Genomic DNA, 19,080 nt, shown 5'->3' with positions numbered 1-19,080 from the left:
AAACACTGACAGAATCCATGGATGGCAGGCTTTTGAGTGTCCTTGCAAAGAAAGGTGGCTATATTGGTCGCTGATTTGTTTTTGTTTTGTTTTTGAATGTCAGAAATGTATATTTGTGAATGTGGAGATGTTATATTGGTTTCACTGGTAAAAATAAATAATTGAAATGGGTATATATTTGTTTTTTGTTAAGGTGCCTAATAATTATGCACAGTAATAGTCACCTGCACACACAGATATCCCCCTAAAATAGCTCAAACTAAAAACAAACTAAAAACTACTTCCACAAACATTCAGCTTTGATATTAATGAGTTTTTTGGGTTCATTGAGAACATGGTTGTTGTTCAATAATAACATTATTCCTCAGAAATACGACTTGCCTAATAATTCTGCACTCCCTGTATTGACAGAAATGTACTGAAACCTTTATCTCTGAGAACAGAGTTATGTAATGAGTTCTACAGATTTTTCTACCTGAGAGGATATTCTGTCCGTGTCTGTTTTACATGTTTTGTGCATGTGAGATCTCTTTGCTCTGCTGTTTTCATGGCTCTAAACCTTTGACCTAGTTTGGGGCTGAGTTCTAGGAAAGCAGAGCAGTACGACAGAACTGTGGCTTGTTTATCCATGGAAGGAGCCCAGACAGGGAAAGAAACCCTATCTGCACCCCACCTGCCCGCAGAGCCCCTAACGCTCCCTCTATACTGTAAGGACTGTGGGTCCTCTATAATAGCTTATGTGCACTCTGGTAAACAGATTATTCCCAACGCCAACACCACTGAACATTGCACCATGTTTATCAGTATTTTGCTATTTTTCACCGTCAGTTTTCTTTACGACGGTTAAAAGACTTTATGAGGTTTTACAAAATGAGATGCTAATGCATTTTGTGTGTTTGAGGAATGCCTTGAATTAAAAAATGACCCTTTAAAGCTGGACCAACCACTGTGCTTGGAACAATTTAAGAGGCATAAAACTGGGAGCAGCAAGGAAAATAGTTTTAAAGCATTCTATAAGTCACAAGAATCTGCAAAGAGAGGCTTTGAAGTTTCTTACATCCAATTTAATATAAATTCACAAAAGAGTGTCTTAAAGATTCTTGGCCCATGCTTTTAACAGCTCTCTGAGGAAAAGTCAGCAATTTCACAATGCCAGAGGCGGCTTTCTTTGGCGATATGATGTGGGAATATCAGGAGGGTCTGTATGCACGGACAAAATATAAGAGATGTATATGAGACTAGATAAACAGGGAAGGAAATCCAGAACACAATTTCTCATACAGATTTGTATGTTTTTATTCAAAAACTTTATTTTAAAAAATGTGCATTAACATTTCATAATATTAACAAGGTTACAATATCATAACATATCGTAAAAATGTCAGACCTTCTCTGTGGATAGTGTGGAATCTTAAAAACATGACGTGCTGATTTTTGTGTGCAATATGAAATACAATGAGAGTTGCCTGCATATTAAAGTGAACAGTTGAAAAATGAGATGAGATGAGAATGTCATAGATTTCCGAGTGACATGAGATAGTTTTCTCCCTTTTAGTTGAAACCAAATAAAGTATTTCCTTTAAAAGCACCATTTACCCTTGAAATATTTACCAAGACTTCATTTGTTTTTCCACTAAAATGAAAATTATTTTCATAAAAAGCGGAGTTTACTCTTTATATAACTTCCAGCAGCAGTGATTTCCTGTCGTTGGATCTGAGCTCTCTGCAGTTGCTGAAAATGTTCAAAACAGCTGTCTCGATAGAGAAAAGGTGCCCATCCTCCACCTCCGGACAGTGGTGCCTCATAAATTCTGCAAGGCGGACCAGGTACTCGATGTTGTGGCCGGTGTTGCCTCTGCACATGGCAATCTGGGCGGCAATCTCCCCGTCCGAGGCCGGTCCGAGGTAGATGGGGTTGTCAGGTGTGGCGATGTAAACAAGGGACAACACTGAACCGTGACCGTCTTTAGGAATGAATTCCACCATCTCTGTTATGTACCCGCCCTGGACAACCTCTCTCATGTTTAAATACTGAAGAGACGCTTCGACCTGGCACTCAGTCACTTCATAGGCCACGCCCCACGTGCAAGCCTGCAGAGTACAAACAGGTGGAGGTTGACACACTAGCTTGCAACACTTCCAAGACTTGGCTTTGTGAACATATTCAGAGAGAAAAACCTAAAAATAAAACTACAGTGTTTTGGTTTGTCAAACAACATTGATTGAGCCTATAGGATGTTATTTAAAGTCCAGTTTTTACTTGACCCAGTGCCAGGATTTAATAGAAATTAGAACATTAAACAGTAGAACAAACAGTAGACAACCAGTAAATAATGGGTTTAACATTTTCCCTGTTTATCACGCCACAGTTACAGTTTATTGCAACACATTACACAAAAACTCATAATCAGAAAGGTGGAAAGTTTAAAATAGCAAAGTTGTTCTTTTAGTGTGATTGGCCGGTTAGCTAATTATTTTCTGAGCAGAGTTACTACTTGTTATTTGTTTTTATTTGTCACTTGTATTGCAATACATCTGAGAAGACCAGTGACTCACAGTCAGACATTCCAGTCTGAGTAAACAACACAACCTCATCGGGCTTGTTGTGCTGACATTTAAAAAAAGAAGAAGAAGAAGATATTTTAGTTTTAGTTTTGCTTTTTAAGGATTATAGAACTTCTGAATCCACTGCTTTACTCACACATTTTATATATTTTATTTATTGTTTACTCTATTTAATTTGTAAAATATGTGTACACACACACACACACACACACACACACACGTAGAAAAATATTTAGTATACACATCCAGAAATGCATATACTATTATATATTGTACATATATTTATTAGTTTCAGATGTAGCCATTCTTGTATTTTGCTTGTTTACATTCTTGTATTTTGCACAACTCTGTTGCTTGTGAAGCTCGCACACAAGAATTTCACTCACATGTGCTGTACCAATGTACCTGCACATGTGATGTGACAATAAAAGTGATTTGATTTGATTTGACATTCAATATTTAAGTGGTTCACTCACCTCCTCATCTGCTATTAGTGTGACAACTCTGGCTGGCTGTAGAGAGCAAAAACACCGACAGTGAGAACTCAACAACCAACAAGAAAATGCTTCATACTTCACAACAACATACTGTAGCCTACATCTAAAAATGCACGAGCGAACTCCTAAAGGATCAGAATCAGCAGGAAATACTTGTGTTCCAGGTGTGGCTGCAAATCTCACCTTTTCCTTGTCCCCTCGATGAAAGTCATCTCCGTGCCAGAACCGTCTCTTGTATCCTCTAATGTACCCTATTTTTCTTCTCTTGTATTCAAAATCGGGTTTCCACACTAGGGAGCCATAGCCAAATATCCACAGGCTGCTCTTTTCCTTTATAATGTCCTGAGGTTTCATTGTAGGCACTTAACTTCAAGTCCACAAGTAGCTGCTCGATGTTATTTCCAGTCTTCTACGACCTCATAGAGTCTCATACATCAGGCTGCTCCTATATATAGATATATAGATAAATAAAGCGCTGAAAGGAGGAACCATCTTTCACGTCACAATGATCATTACATCAGTAATTAGTCAGTGTCATCAAAATGCAAATACTGTCCATTCCTCCTTAGTATACCGACGTGCACACACGTGTATTTGTTGATCAAAGTACGTCAGAGAGACACGACCTTGGCCAATTAAATAGAAGGGGCGGGGCTCTTTTGTGGCGACGCCTCACCTAAGTTTTGAGTCGTTGCGCATGAGAACACGCAAGCACCCGGGGCAGGGAAATAAGAAGAATAAGCAGATATATTTTAAAGAAAAGAAGAAAGAAACTGTCTTTGTTTCTAACGTTTTAATCTTTATGAGCACTTTCAATATACAGCATAGGGTCAAACTCATAGTGCAGAGGTAATCACATTACCTATAAATAGCCGGGACTGTTATATCTGTGCTCTCTTAAGCTCATTAGGTGTCTGTGTTCTCTATAGACGAGCTTAACACCGCAGTGGCTGATAACTGAGATCAGTTTGTCCTCTGCAAGTCGGCGAGGATGATATTTGATGGGTTAAGAAAGGAGAGAACTACTTTCTTGTTACTTCACATAAAACCTACTGCCACCAGGTGGTTGTGAAAGACATGGCTCTTTACTTGAGAGAAACATCAGCCTGGTGCTTTGATATTGGCTGGGTTAAGTAAGTAAAGTGTTAGATCTCCAAAGAGACGACACAATTGTTATTAGTCCCTGTGTGCATCATGGAGCCTTGGCTGCGGGGCCCTTTGTTTGCTGTGATCATGCGCCATTAGTTCTAGGTCATATAGATTTTCTCCGCGCACTAGTTTTGTTGTGTTTCTCACACCTTTCACCTTTCAGTCAGCTACAAGAATCAACTATTGATCATTATAGACGCAGATATCAAGAGATGCAGCAGTTCCAAGATCCATTTAAGCAGAAAAGACAACAAGAACTCTTTATTATGACATACAGACTTTTAAATATATATATATATATATATATTATATATATATATAATTATATATATCTTTTTGTTTGAGTATTTTCTTACATTTCCTGCCAATTACAATGCTGCCCACTGAATGATTGCTAGCACAATGATTTCATATCACGCAGACACAGATCTCACATAGTATCATCAGAAGAAGCTACCAGGCCAAATATTACTGCATCTATAGACAATGACGTCACTTTCACACCAGGCGACACAATTAAAGCTTCTAGATGATTCCAACATTTAATTTAGGATCTCTATTCGACCAGATGGACACTCAACCGACGAAGACCGACAAACAAACAGTGTACCAGATATGTAGTTCTTGTTTCTTTTCATAGCAAAAATAATAACAATACAATAAAAACACCAAAACAAAAACACTTTAAAAATATATTCACCTTTGCGAGGCATCAACTTAAAAACAGATGTACAAGTCATACTTCTAATCTCAACATATAAATATACACTATATACAAAATAATCTTATAAAACATAGAAAGAGAAAAATCAGTGCTTCATATACTTAAATTACTAATGAAATACTAATCTTACAAAATAACATTATTGATTCAGTAATTTCCATTGAAGGCGTTCTCGGTACGATAGTCACAACATGTATTTCTTTGTCTTTATTTAAGGGGTATTTTGCATAAAGTAAAACAAGGCCTTATTATGAGTTTTCACTGCACGGCGCTTTAGCATATTGCATCATTTGATCTTTCACTGTTACCTCCATGGGGTTGTGCAAAGAAATCAAGATAAGCAGGGCACAACAATTCCCTTTAAAAAGGGGGTATAAGGCTTTGTGATCAAGGCTGAATACATTCTTTATAAAACGGATTGAATTTTCAAACGATAATCCTAAACATCTCTCAAAAATGAACCGTTTTCAGTAGTTTTCTTTTTTTTCAGTCCCTTTTTCTTTTCTTCTTTAGCACAATGCTGGTTTTTGTTTGCATAGCGCGTCGCAGGTCAGATGAAATGGAAAAAAAGCCGGCTCCATCCACATTCCCGTTGGCGGTGAGTTGATTTGTTTGATTGCCGATTACTGCAACAAGATGGAAAGCGTCCATCGGGATAGCCCGCTTCTTCCACTCAGCATGCGGGCACACGCATCTTGGCCCGTTGCCCTCGGAGGAACTTGAACAGAGCGGACGAGGTTGCGAGAGCAAGCCTGATTGGCTCATTATTTCCCTTTTTAAAAGAAAGAAAGAAAGAAATCCCAGTCTTTACATTCGCACATAGATTAGTAGCTTTACTTCTATTGCATTCAGAGAGCACACAAGCTCTATCCAGTTATCAAGTTTTCAAGAGCAGCAACTTGCGTTTAAATAAATCCCAGTCTTTCCACACTTGTAAACAGTCCACAAGAAATCCAATGTTGACGATGAATAATATATTCAATTTATTATACCTGAAAGAGACAGAGTCCAAACATTTAGTGACAATCACAGCAACACGTGCAAGATCTAAATGACCAGTTATTAAAGGGCTGGAACAAGTAAATAGATTTACCTCAGTTGCAATGATGCATTCATTTTTCTCTTCTGCTATTACAAAGACAGACTGGTACATTGAATCTCCAGAAGAACTTATTGTAGATATTCTACACTCTGGTCTCTCACTGTAAAGACACAACATGTCAGGCACACGGCACAAAAACAGTGCATGGTGGTATAAGTCAACATATGCATCTCTTCTCATCCACCTACCTGTACATTCTACTTAAATGTTTTGTGTCTTCTATTGACTTTTCACAGTTTTCATCTTTGTCCATAAGGGACAGTTCATCCTTGTACCTCGCGGAGGGTTTATAGTCCAGGTGGTAGTGGTTGATGCATTTGTGATTAGACTTTTCCCTGGGACAGTCCACCTCCAATTCAAACTTTTTATTGGTGTTCTTGAGCTCTAGAGTAGAGATGAGGTTCTCCTTCTGAAGGTCAACCTTGGAGAGGTTGTTCATGGTGTCCGAGTCCTGCTCCTTATCCTTCTGCTTCTTGATGTGCCCCATCACTGCCACTGCCATGCACAAAAGCAACAGAGCAGCCACTACGCCCACACCCAAAACGATGGCTACCAACTTTTGCTTTTCACTGGACTCCCAGCTTATTGTGGGGCTGGGGGTGTTGGCTTGATGCTCACTGTTGAACTGGCACTGATTGCCGCTGTAATGGGCCGGGCAGATGCAGGTGGACTGGCCTTTGGCTCCTGTGGTGCAAGTCCCTCCATTGAGGCAGGGTTGAGAAGCACAGTAGTCTGTGGGCTTGTCGCAGTGGCGGCCTGTATACCCTAGGGGACAGGTGCAGGTGTAGTCGTTGATGCGATCTATGCAGGTGGAGCCGTTTGCGCAGGGGTTTGCGGCGCACTCGTCGACATTGATCTCGCAGCGCGGTCCCGTGAAACCTGAGCGACAGCTGCACACTCGGAGGTTACCGCGGACCACGCAGTGTCCACCTGTGCAAAAAACACCATCATTATTGATTACTGCTGATGTAGAAATACAGCATCATACATGCTTTTGCAGTGATGTGCGTCTGGTCTCTTACCATTGGTGCATTGCAGTGAGGTACATTTGTCCACTTTCTTCTCACAGTTAAGTCCAGTGTATCCTGGTGGACACTCGCATGTGTAACTACGGCCATTATCCCTCTCTTGGCACGTGCCACCTTGGAAGCATGGTTTGTCTGCACAAGTGAGCACCCTGTGTTCACAGTGTTGTCCTTCGAATCCCTGCGGACACTCACACCTATATCCATCCTCAGAGTCCTGTAGGAGAAAAGATAGAAAGTTTTTTCAAAAAAAACCCCCCTCCGTGTCAGACGTTTTTTATCACATCCTGTTCACGACTGCCCCAACAAACCCCATTATCCTTAGACCAAATTCTATTTACAGTACATCGTCTGTGAACTGGGTCACCCACTGACTTGACAATCGATAGCATCCTCCTGGACAAGCAGATAGACGGAGGCAAAAACAAAAACAGGAAAGCCTGTGTTGTGGGAAAGGAGAGAGAGAGACTTCCGGACTCACCAGGCAGCGACCTCCGTTGTGGCAGGTCTGCCTGTCACATTCCCTGACCTCCGAGTCGCAGTTAACCCCGGTGAAGCCTGGCAGGCAGGTGCAGGTGTAGCTGCCCTGGCCTGTGTTCAAGCACGTGGCCCCGTTTGCGCAGGGTTTATGGTGGGTGCAGTAGTTCAGGTCTGTAAACAAACAGGAGGAAACGTGATTACTGGATCCAAAAGGAGGGATTGCATCAAATGAGCCACACATTTTCCGCTTTTTGCATTATCCTTTGAGACAAAGACGTCTGGAGTCGCTTTCTAATTCACTCACCTTGGTCACAGAAGATGCCCCCCCAGCCTTCTCTGCAATTGCACTGCCAAGCCTCTTTACAGGTACCGTGTTTACAGGACGGGTGGATTTTACACACATCACAAAAGAGACCCTGCCAGCCCTGTCTGCATCTGTTCACACAAAATATAATAGCTGGATCACACACAAATCAACTTTCATCTGCTCACTCACATACAAGAGCTACAACAAGCCTGACAAAAGGGGAACAATAGTGAAAAAAGGTCCCTTTGTACTTGGAATACTTTATATTTCTCATGACTAGGGTTGACTTTTATTTACCCTTTTCGTTGGCTAATTGTGGAGGGACACCAAACCAAAGTGAATACTCACTTGCACTCTCCAGGTAATGTGCAGTTTCCGTTCCTTTCATTGCAGCCTTCAAGACAGATTGCTGAGAGAGAGAGGGGGGAGGGGAGGGGGGTAATTTAGTGTTATTAACTTATTAGGCAATTATTAAAACAGTATTTATTTATTTATTTTACTCGCTGGTGTATCAATAAAAACGATTTCCTGTTAAGTGTCGCAAGGCACACTGATTTTGCGTGATTTTTAATTTTTCATTAATTTATTTTTTGCACTGTTGGTTAGAGCGGAGCAGATGTTTGCCCTAAAAAAAAAAAAAATAAAAAAAAAGGGGGGGGGAGCAGGACAGCTGCCCCATTGTTACGGGCGCACTGTCGAGCCCCGTGTGCAGCTGCCTCCCCACACCGCCTCCACAATAGGGCCTGCAATTTAGTGGCGCGTGGCGGGCGATAATGCCGCGATTAACCCCGACGCGTGCTGCCGAGCGACCACCGCCCTGGATTAAATCGCACGCGCCCAGAAAGAAAGCAGCATCAAGTTGGCTGTCGTCAGATTTCACCTGAACCTCACTTGTGCGCAAATTGTGCCCTACTTCCTCGCGTCCCACGCACACCTGTGATCATGTGGCTTAACAGGTCATTTAATATGGGCCAAATGAAGTCAAGAAAAAGAAAAATTGGAAGGATTGAGAGAAAAATAAATGTACAGAACCTCCCTTATCTTCCTTTGTAACTACCTAATATAAAGCTGTTAATGGCCTGTGTTTTTTGCTCCATTTAGGACTAATGCGCAAGCAGCCTTCCTGAAATCTGACTCATGACCTTTTATACAAACAAAGAAAAGTGCCCATATGGTGTCTTCACTCTTGCTTACGTTCTTGGCAGTATTCTCCCCTCCATCCCGGCAGACAGGCTTCTTCCCCATCAGGCTTGCAGGTGAAGTGGCCAAAACGGTCGTCTCTTGGAGCGCATCTTTTGGAACAAGTGGCCCCGTAGTAATTTTCATTGCAGATGAACCGGTATGAGTAACGTAGCTCCGTCTGCCTCCCGCTGAGCACATCCTTGGACCACTCACGCCCTATTCCCAACTGTCTTTGGATGGCAAAATAACTAATCAAGAATTCGGGTTTGGTGGTATCTGCGAATAAAACAGAAAAAAACATTTAATCCTATTTAATAATGGACTGGATTTATATAGCGCTTTTCAAGGTACTCAAAGCGCTTTACAATACCACTATTCACTCTCACATTCACACACTGGTGGAGGCAGCTACGGTTGTAGCCACAGCTGCCCAGGGGCAGACTGACAGAAGCCAGGCTGCCATATCGCGCCATCGGCCCCTCTGGCCAACACCAGTAGGCGGTAGGTGAAGTGTCTTGCCCAAGAACACAACGACCAGGACAGAGAGCCCGGGGATCGAACCGGCGACCTTCCGGTTACAGATGCGCTCCCAAACCCCTTGGCTCAGGGGGTTTAGGCCACAAACTGGCTCACATGAGAGACTGTTTAAAATTTAGGCTGCTCTATGACGTTAATCTAACAATTATAAATTTTAACACGATACACAATTTAAGAGGCATACTGAAAAGGCCTCCTCAAATCCCCCTTGCCGTCACTTCTCGCCATTACGCGCCGCGTTCACAGAGATTTAAAAAAAAAAAAGGGAAAAAAAGGTGTAAAATCCAGGAAAAGCCTGTCATGGGACTTTTGGCAAGGCTTCAAATTCTCATTTAAGCGATGTACACTTTCCCATGCCTGCCAAAAATAAATCAAGGGAAGTACGATTGTGTTTGGCGAGATTTGATTGCAAAGGATTGTCGTGTGACTCATGACATCCTAACAAACACGAACCCATGACGCTGAAACACCAGATGCGTTTGCCAGCACTTCATACGTTCATCACGTTTCTGATAAAAGCGGACTTTTCAGTAACAAGTAAAGCAAGTACACCCACAATGCCTCCCTCTAGTGGCGAAAACCCAATAAACATCTCCTCACCTCCGGGCTGCTCCGCTGCAGGAGAATACCAGGCTTCAATAACTAAGGAGAAAGCACCCTGTGGGGACAAATGAGGGAAACAATGGTCACAAAACAACCTGAAGATCTCATATCTTTAGCTTTGTTTGGATGAAACGGGGGTTTGGGGCACAACACTTTACATATATATAAAAGAAAGCAGTTGCACTTAATTCAAATGATCCCGGCAACAGATATAGGGACTGGATTGTGTCCTACATGAGTTCACATAGTTGAACGCAGACTCAGTTTTAGGCAAAGGATAAAACAAGTCCTCTGACCCTTCAATGTAGTTTACATGGCACAAAAACGTTGCATTTAATTGGTGTGACAAAAGCTAAGTACTATATGCAAAATATATTTGTTGTTTGGTAGAAGCATTTTTCAGCACTTATCAGCTGTGAAGAGCGCATTTTTAAACGTGTAGATTTGGTTTGGTTTCTGCGTAAAAGCGTCAGACGAGTGCGCCCGACAGGACAGGTGCTCTTACCGGCCAGGTGAAGTTGAGCGGCAGGCGTAGCCTGGCGTCCGGCCGGATGCTGAAGGAGTCGGTGCCCAGAATAGGTGTGCTGGCGTTGGCAAATATGCAGTTTCCAGGAGACACCTCCTTCTGGAAGTTCTTCAAACAAACCTTGAAATAAGTCCTGCAGCCACTCATGCCGCAGCTAAGCCCATTTGCCAGCAAACCTTTCGTGTTCTGAAAATGATTCAGCTCTATCTCGAACACACCCGTTCCGAAAACCTAGAAGGAAATAAAGAGTGAGCACAGAAAAACACATTTTTCCCAAAGTATAAACGCAAAGATTTAAAAAACAAAAATACCTGAGTAGATACTGTAATAACTATTGCGAGGACAGATGTGAACCAAACGGCCATCCTTTAGTTTTATGTGCGTATCCTTAAAAAACAGTTTGTCCTCCCACAAAAAGACGCTCCTATTCCAAAAATGCAGTGATGATAAAATAAAGTGATCAGAATAAATAGAATCCTTTTCTTTTCTTTTCCTCCAAAGCCTGTAGGACAAGATCCAGCTCCACAATCAGTATCCAGAAGAAGAAGTTGGGAAAAGACCGAGTTATCCGTGTGCTTGAGGTTAGACAAATATCAGTAACGTCAATATCCACAAGTGACTCATTCTGCGGTCTTTATGTTGCCCATCCATCGTGCCGGTTAGTTGTTGTTTGAGTTTGCTGTGCTGATGTGAGCCTTGTTTTGCCAACAGTGATGCGGGCATGTGGCGGAGCATCAGCGCATAGTGACTCCCAGTGAAGGATGCTTGACGTCCCTCCTCAGTTTTTATACGCCGTTACAGACAATGTCAGTGGGTAAACACCGCCCACTCCCCTCTCCACTTTTTTTTTTTTGGTGTGTGTGTGTGTGTTTCTCTTTCTCTCTCACACATGGAGTGTCATTAACATGTATAATGATTTTTAGAGGAATTTGTCGCTTAAAATAAGCGATTTTCTGTGCTTTCATACGCTGTTTATGCGTAAACTAAAATTCAATAGTAGGTTGTTGGGGGTTTTTTCTGGGGGAGGGGGGAGGGGGAGGGGGTTTCATAGTGTTAATATAGATGAAGCTTTCAGGCATCCAGAATTTCTAGATTCACTGTTGCTGTCTTCAGGGGTCACTGATTGTGTCTCTTTCTTTTCCCTTGTGTTTATTTTAGAAGATGGAGCAGGAGACAGCCCTCCCCAAAATGGATTTAAATGTTAAACACGTGGTGTCACTCATAAATCAGATGAGGAACCCACGAATTTTGAGACCAAGACCTCATATAAAGTAAAATATTAAGTCCATTTCTATAAATGGGCAGTTATCATGTGAAACGCTTATGTGTGGACAAACACAAAGCTGAGATTGTCCTCTAGCTGAGCACTGTTTGTTGAACTAACATCCACATGGCAGCTGAAAAACAGTCTTCTTCTTTCAAGTGTGTGCATAATTGTTCCAAGAGGGAAAAGAAAAATGAACTCAAAGCAGTATATGAAGGCGGCAGAGCAAATAAATTCACACGCCATATGCAATTTTATCTCATGAAAACTCACGCTGAGTGCAGGCATTGTTACCTTTATCACCCCTGCAGCAGGCCAACTTGTCTGGGAGGATTTACAGTGAGGGAACAGGATTTAGTAACTGTTCCCTGGCCATGAAGGTGTGTGGCTGAACGGCTCTCCTGCAGAGATGACATCATCTTTAACCCCCCCCCACCTTTGACTTATAGGTTTGAGGTTCCACTTTTGGGCAGAGACAATGGACTATTGAGTTTGGAGGAGTGTGAGTAATAGACCCAGACATCTCATACTTCTCCTGTATTGAAGCATTTGGCGTTCCCACCGTTGACTGAATCACACAGATCCTGCAGTGGTGCATCAGTGCAGCCTCGTACAGTGCCTGCTTTCAACCATGCACTCTTGCTCTGCTTTGTGTCAAAAAGGACCCGAATTTGCTTATCTACAGGGCATCTCGCTGGTATATATGGCTTCCACAGACTCTAGAGCCTCATCAATCTCTTAAGACATGTGTAATGGTGTGCCTGCCTTCCCTTCATACACATCAAAACACCCGCACACTTTAATATTTGATGGAGTCTGGCTAAGGTTTCTCAAGCGCAGCTCAGGTTTCAATTCCTTGTAAAGTAATTGGACTGTGCTAAACACACAGCGATGCTTGGATTGGAACGTCTTGGTGCAACGCAAGTGAAAACGCTGGCTTGGTTGAAATACGGGGAAGTGCCTTTGGGGTGATGCACTCACCAGACTTTGTTAATATTTACAAATTGTGATTTTATCACTGTCGTTATATTATTATTGTTACTATTATCTAAATGGGGAGAAACCCTGACCTCGATTAATACGGACATTTTAGTCCTTAGCTCTATGAGTTATTTACTCCTGGCCAATGCAAACAATAGGATAACAGAGTCTTTTCTGCTGTGCTGCTCTAGAATAAACACAACCATGGAAACAGACATCGGCCCACCGCAGTTTCATCTGCGGCCTTGCCTGGGACATCATTTTTCTTTGTGACAGTATTTTGTAAAGCCGACTCGTGATTGTTCTATGTATATATTTAGCTGGCATCCAAATCCTAAAAATAACATTTTGACTGGAAAATGAAGAGATATGAAAGCGGCTGCTGACTCATTTTGGACTTATTGGCAAGCTGCTATTGGTGAGAAACTGCTTGATGCAATTGTTTAGATCATCGGAAGTCTCGATTATTTATTCATTTTGTCCCAGGAAACCTTGCTCATACGTTATAGGTTTTAAGAGGCCGGCCATCCAATCAGGTGTGCACTGTTTGTACGTTTATAGAGCAGGTTTGCTTGTCTGTTTGTTTTTATTAAATACGTGTGAGGATATGAGTCGGAGCATGCTTACTCAAAAGTATGCGACCACTGTCAATACACTGTTGTACTTGTTATTTACAAAACACATCGAGCCTATTGTGTCCCTCATGAAGTTAACAGAGATCAAAGACTTTCTTAAATTAATTTTTTATTCGCTGAATGTCACTAAGTATTTACTGTAAATTTGCACTGGACAATGAACCTTATACCTAAGTGAAAATTCACTTGACTGATATGAAAACATTAAGCTCAGTGGGGTCATGTGTCAGTTTTGGATCCAGTTGGAAGCATTGTTTTTCTTTTCATTACATTATTTTGTCTCATTATACCACAGTCTTGGCCATTGTTCCAGTAGTATCAACAATCTAGTAAAGTGCAGTAGAAAGTTACAAAGCTAACAGATGGCCCCCTTTTAGTTCAGATATCTGGCCTGTTTAATGCGCAGCAGTTTAACACTTCTTTACAGCACATTTGATCTCTATGCCCCAATCTGTCCAGCCAATCAATGGGGCTTTTGATGTGCGCTGCCAGTGGATCTGAGGCTTCTAAGCATGCCGCGCTGGGAGGAGAAATCACCTGCTGTTGCAATTAGAAAAACAAGGGGTGGTTCCATTCTCTCACAGCACCATCCACAGCCTAAGCAGCTCTTATTTTTACGCTAAACATACAGAAAATACCCCCTTAAGGATACAAACCCAAATTGTTCAAACGTTACTGTAAGTCTGGGAGACTTAAAAAAAATTTCTAGAGAGATTTTATGTGCTTACGCCAAAGATTAAATGCTTCTAGCTGTAGAGAAGAAAGCATGATTGTGCATGTCTAGCATGATGAAATATAAATCAGCGTGATTTATGTGACACTTTTGGACCTGAGAGTCATTACTGATCAGCTTCTGCATATGTTTGCAAGTTTTTGAACATATGGCCTAAATTACCATGTTAAATATTGCTCTGCATGTCTGTTTTTACTCAGTTTAAACCTTCAGCTTTAATTTAAAGCTCCTGACATTGTGGTTGCTGGTTTAATAAGAGCCCGAGGGGCTGTTGTGGAACTTTCCAGCTACCATCTTCGAAGCTGTTGACAAAACAAAACCATCCCCCACACTTGCACCACAACAATCAACACTATGTGGTCACTGGCACCATGTCGTGAACCATGGAGGTGTCAATAAAGGTTTTTGCTTTGCTGAAAAGATGTCTGTTAGCTAAAAGGCATCCTGCATGCCTTCAGTGTATGATTTATGACTCAGGGCCACGCCTTTTCAACAGGTTCCGCTCAGTTTGAAGCGCTTAAAATGGACCAGATCATGTGTGTAACAGCTGTCTGTGTGCTAGTATGCCCCCCCAAAAAACGGCATAGCACACTCCGCTCTCCCACCATGAGGGTCTGTGATTATTCCAACCACCCCCTCAATGTTCAGTATTGATCTCAACAGAACAGCTTCGCCTTTGACACGTGCAGAGATGCTGGATAATCACCGCATCTGTCAATGTGAGCTTAGCAGTGTCACATCCTGCTGCATTTTTAGCAGATGCATTTCCCTTCTGCCGCTGTATTTTTTAACCATTGTCCTCAAACAGACAAAAAATATGAAAAGGACACGGCATGAAAGCCAAACATGTTTTTGTGTCCAGGCAGTTGTTGCATGATTGCCAGTGCAAGGATAGTTGTTTGCGTGGAAGAAGCTACTGTAGCCTTGAGGAAATCCTCCTTTCCCAAAGTCAAAGCATAATTGCTTTACGCAAGCCAAAACCGCACAGCAGGAAGAGGAAAGAGATAAATGGATGTGAGGGAAGAACGTGCTGGTGTGAAGAGGGTTGTTAAAACCACAAGAGCGAGCCAATCGGGGACACCAGACAGAGTATGAATTGGTGTCCCACAATTCACACACTAGCCTCGTTATTATTGGGTAGGCGAGAACAGGTGCATTAACCTTAATGTTCTGTGCAGTACAAGCTTTTTAATGGTTCTTATTAAACACATTTCACTGAAGTTACTGTGCTTTGAGAATCGGGAAACTGCCATCAAAGTAATTGGCAATATTAATCTTCAAAGATGCAAGAGCTTTGGCCTCAGTGTCACCGTAGGGGAAATTCTCAGTAATCACTGAACACCATCAGCGTGATTAGCGTCTGGTAATTTCACCTTGGCATGCCACGCTGTTAGATGCTGTGATCTTGTGTGATAAGGGTCTGTGGTTCTGGTTTAATTATCCAGAGACTTAATGATCTCTTATCTGCTGTTCTTCCTCCACTTCCTGAGCGGGCAAAGGGGGGGGCACATGACCTCTAAAGTACACTACACTTTATTATTGTTTATTTATATAGACGGACCTAGGAATATTTTAGGAGGGTCCGTTGTTTTTTCCTTTGACGATTTGAAGTTCCTAGTTGTCCTTTTCCTTTTCGGTGTATGTATGAATAGTTTCCTACCTTTGCTTTCAATTTCACAAACACAGATTCCTGGGAATTTGTCCCGCTGGAAGTTACACGTGGGAGAGTTATGTTTGTGTGCAATGCACTGAGATGAGTGGCTTATTAGGCGAAAGGCTCAGGTAGTGCGAGGCCTCGCTGTGCTCTCTGGTCCTACCAGAAACTATCAGCGGCCGTCAGAGTGAAATGTGACCTTCTGTTTGGATTCTGTTTAATGAGTTGAACTGAAGTTGACCTCATGACACACACGCACACACACAGACCCATCTCCACTCTGCAGGACAAACAACAGATGCAAACCCTTTTGTATAAAGTGATTGTTATCCACGTCAACTTAAGGCTTGGCTGTGATATTAACAGTAGTGCAGCGCACAGATTGCACATGTATACATTTGCACGTCCAGTTTGTGTTCCTGTGGACAGCGAATTAGTGGGCGCCATGCCATGTTTGACATGATTTAGGCCCACTTCTATGCTTACCCAGCCTCAACACATGACAGCAGGGGCTTAGAGGGTGCTTGAGTCTGAGCACAGTGGTCAGAAGTCTGTGCGGAGCCTGTTTGTCCAGTAAAGGCTCACTGAGGTTGAATCCTTGCAGATGAGCCCGTGTAGAAGGGCTTCATGTTTACAATGATGAATATGTTCTCACAGTGTCTTACTAATGGGCTTCAGCAGTGATACACCACTGGGCCTCTGTTCTGATGTCAGGCCTGTTGTGCGAGAGGCTCCCTCGCTGCCAGGCCCTAATAGCTATGGGCTGTTGTTCCAACTTGACCCCACGAGTCCCAAGTTGCCTCCTTTGATTTGCCTCTTACAAGCAATTTTCATATCGCTGTCCAATATCTGACATGTCTCAAGATCTCTATTCCTTCCAGACCATATTCATACAAAAGATGTCATACTTTTAATATAACCTAATTTTAAAAATGCATCGCTCTGCTTTCATTGCATTTTAAAGAAGTAATTTCTCCCTTATGTGGGACCCCCCACCCCCACCCCCATGCAAATCCAGAGGGTAAAAATAATGATTCCTCACTGTCATTTTGTGGCATAGTAACGGATTGATGCATTTGTAAAATACACAAATATGGATTTGCAATGTTATTGTTTCTGGTAGATTTAGATGAATAATTTACTGTACTGTGCAAATTAATCTTTCTACACAGAGTTTGTGTTCTCATACACTCCACAATGATTTAGTAGCGAGGGTGATAAATGACACTGATAGCATATGTGTAGACTTAGCACATTAGGGCTGTAATTTATTTATCTTGCTGCCCAGCGCTGTTGGAGTGGAATTCTGAACATGTAGCACACATTTCTTGGAAATGGGGTGCCTCTACCAATGTTATGGTGAGTAAAATGCATCAATTCTATTTTTCAAAGTGACCAAAAAGGAAAGATCTTTTATAAGATATAAGATTGTATCTGTCTGCAACTTGCATTGGTGTGTTTGCTTTAATGCAATGCATGAATATTATATATATTGTCGGAGCAGATAAGTCTACCCTCAATCCATCTATTAATTCTCTACTGCTTATCAGGGTCCAGGGCAGCAGCCTACACAGAGGTAGCCAGACCTCGTATACCTCCACCACCTCTAGTTGCTTCACCTCTGAGGATCTAAAAGCAATCACAGACACAGAGCTATATGAAGATTAACTTTGATTGTAACCCAACTGAGTCTTTCAAGTGTCTGATCAGATGCTGGCTTGATGTTAGCCTGTCAGATCAGACGCATATGGGCTTATATGTGCATTTGTGTAGCTTATTTGAAGAACCAAATCAAAAATGCATTGTTCGAGTTGGTGTGCTGGACCATTAAGAGTTGAATGCATGGTGTCCTTTAAAGTTTTACATCCTCAGCAAACAGGTATTAAGATTTAATGAGATCTTTGATCTTTGAGATCTTTTCTTTGGTCATAGAGGTAAGAAGTGTCCACTGGTTACTTTGTGTCACCCACACTGCTAACAACCATTACCCTTCACCCTCCACCTCCCGCCCTCTCACCCTCACCCCATCCTCGGCCTTACCCCAAGCCTGGGAGCGGAATTCTGGGAACATTTTTCCATGTGAAATGCCGAGGTCCAGTCAAGGGGTGTGACGCCAGTGCATTGTTCCAGCAGCAAAAAAGGAACCGCTTGTGATGAGGCCAATTCCTGTTGGTCCCAAAAAAACAGGCACTTTCTCACACTGACTTCCTTCCTCATTGGACAGCACAAAACAATCCCAGACCAACCAGCAAAGTGAAAAAGAAAGAAAAAGAAGGGGGGAAAAAGAACAACAGTGGAGGTAAGCTTTTGTGGAGAAGTATTCTCACCCTGCAGGTTTTGTGGCTGGAGCTGGAAACGCACGACTGTCTTGTCAATCTCCAAAATTCACCTGTCTGTCCCATTGAAAGGCGAACGTCCTTTATCTGCAGACACAGACCCCCCCACAAAACAAGCTTACATTATGTAATCCCAGTGGCAAACAGCCGGTGTCTTATCTTTACTGCGTGTGTGATTGCAATCACTTCAGTGAAACCTCTGTGCTTCTGCTATTTACTGTCCCGCATTGTTTACGTTTAGCAGCCAGTAACTGTGGCTGAATTGTGATTCGACCTGAAACTCAGTAAAACTTTGCAGCCGATTGAGAAAACACAAAAAGGAATGGCAGTGGGGCTCTACTGATTGAGCGAGCAGGACTCAGGAAGCACCTGCCTGCGCAGAGAGCTGAGCATTTATCTGACCCTGCTCAGATCAGGTGGTTTCCTTGTTTACGTTATCTCCGCGCAGCTCCCTGTGGCCCAGCCCCTATTGGCTGCCCCGAGCCACTCCTTTTTCCACCGCATTCATTGATCTTGAGAGGGCTTGCCACTTCCTCGTTTCTCCTTTTCCCACCAGCAGCAAAGAAACTCACCCTTCACCACCCTGGAGCTCGTTGGCAAAAAGACAAACTAGTTTAATAAGCTAAAAACTCCTCAGAGCTCCTGCCTGACCTCTCACCTCTGTCCTCGCAACACAAACATGGCAGCCTTGAAGACTGCTTTCCTTTTCCTCTTCTTGCTTATACTTGGGCACAGTGAAAACAACTATACTCATCAATTAGCCTGACTGATAACCCTGAT

The 19,080-nt window shown here is 42.4% G+C and overlaps 2 protein-coding genes across 2 annotated transcripts; both read right to left on the bottom strand.

Moving 5' to 3' along the window:
* Window positions 1–351: 351 nt before the first annotated feature.
* Window positions 352–4,466, bottom strand: LOC102302987 (glutathione-specific gamma-glutamylcyclotransferase 1). Its single transcript, XM_005916866.3, has 3 exons — window positions 3,246–4,466; window positions 3,042–3,077; window positions 352–2,091 (listed from the first exon to the last, which is right to left on the bottom strand). The coding sequence occupies exons 1-3, from the start codon at window positions 3,414–3,416 to the stop codon at window positions 1,675–1,677; spliced, it is 624 nt and encodes a 207-aa protein (XP_005916928.1). The 5' UTR covers window positions 3,417–4,466; the 3' UTR covers window positions 352–1,674.
* Window positions 4,467–4,551: 85 nt separating this feature from the next.
* On the bottom strand, window positions 4,552–11,466 carry LOC102302293 (delta-like protein 4). The gene is made up of 11 exons (XM_005916865.2): window positions 11,009–11,466; window positions 10,677–10,928; window positions 10,169–10,226; window positions 9,044–9,307; window positions 8,198–8,258; window positions 7,847–7,977; window positions 7,544–7,713; window positions 7,060–7,279; window positions 6,226–6,967; window positions 6,029–6,137; window positions 4,552–5,927 (listed from the first exon to the last, which is right to left on the bottom strand). Exons 1-11 carry the CDS (start codon window positions 11,060–11,062, stop codon window positions 5,922–5,924), a joined length of 2,067 nt encoding a protein of 688 aa, XP_005916927.1. The 5' UTR covers window positions 11,063–11,466; the 3' UTR covers window positions 4,552–5,921.
* Window positions 11,467–19,080: the final 7,614 nt, after the last annotated feature.

The sequence above is a fragment of the Haplochromis burtoni genome, unplaced genomic scaffold (genome assembly GCF_018398535.1).
Source record: "Haplochromis burtoni strain Fernald_Lab_line unplaced genomic scaffold, NCSU_Asbu1 Contig_16, whole genome shotgun sequence".
Lineage (NCBI taxonomy): Eukaryota > Metazoa > Chordata > Actinopteri > Cichliformes > Cichlidae > Haplochromis > Haplochromis burtoni.
This window is presented reverse-complemented; position numbering and strand designations above follow the sequence as displayed.

What these genes read in the sequence shown, in the direction of transcription:
- LOC102302987 (XM_005916866.3), bottom strand. Translation starts at nt 3,416, where the DNA reads ATGAAACCTCAGGACATTATAAAGGAAAAGAGCAGCCTGTGGATATTT. An exon ending in ATCGAGGGGACAAGGAAAAG is followed by an intron (nt 3,078 to 3,245) that starts GTGAGATTTGCA and finishes TGCTCTCTACAG; the next exon opens with CCAGCCAGAGTTGTCACACT. An exon ending in CACTAATAGCAGATGAGGAG is followed by an intron (nt 2,092 to 3,041) that starts GTGAGTGAACCA and finishes TGTACTCTGCAG; the next exon opens with GCTTGCACGTGGGGCGTGGC.
- LOC102302293 (XM_005916865.2), bottom strand. Translation starts at nt 11,062, where the DNA reads ATGGCCGTTTGGTTCACATCTGTCCTCGCAATAGTTATTACAGTATCT. An exon ending in TTATTACAGTATCTACTCAG is followed by an intron (nt 10,929 to 11,008) that starts GTATTTTTGTTT and finishes ATTTCCTTCTAG; the next exon opens with GTTTTCGGAACGGGTGTGTT. An exon ending in ACAACGGAGGTCGCTGCCTG is followed by an intron (nt 7,280 to 7,543) that starts GTGAGTCCGGAA and finishes TTTCTCCTACAG; the next exon opens with GACTCTGAGGATGGATATAG.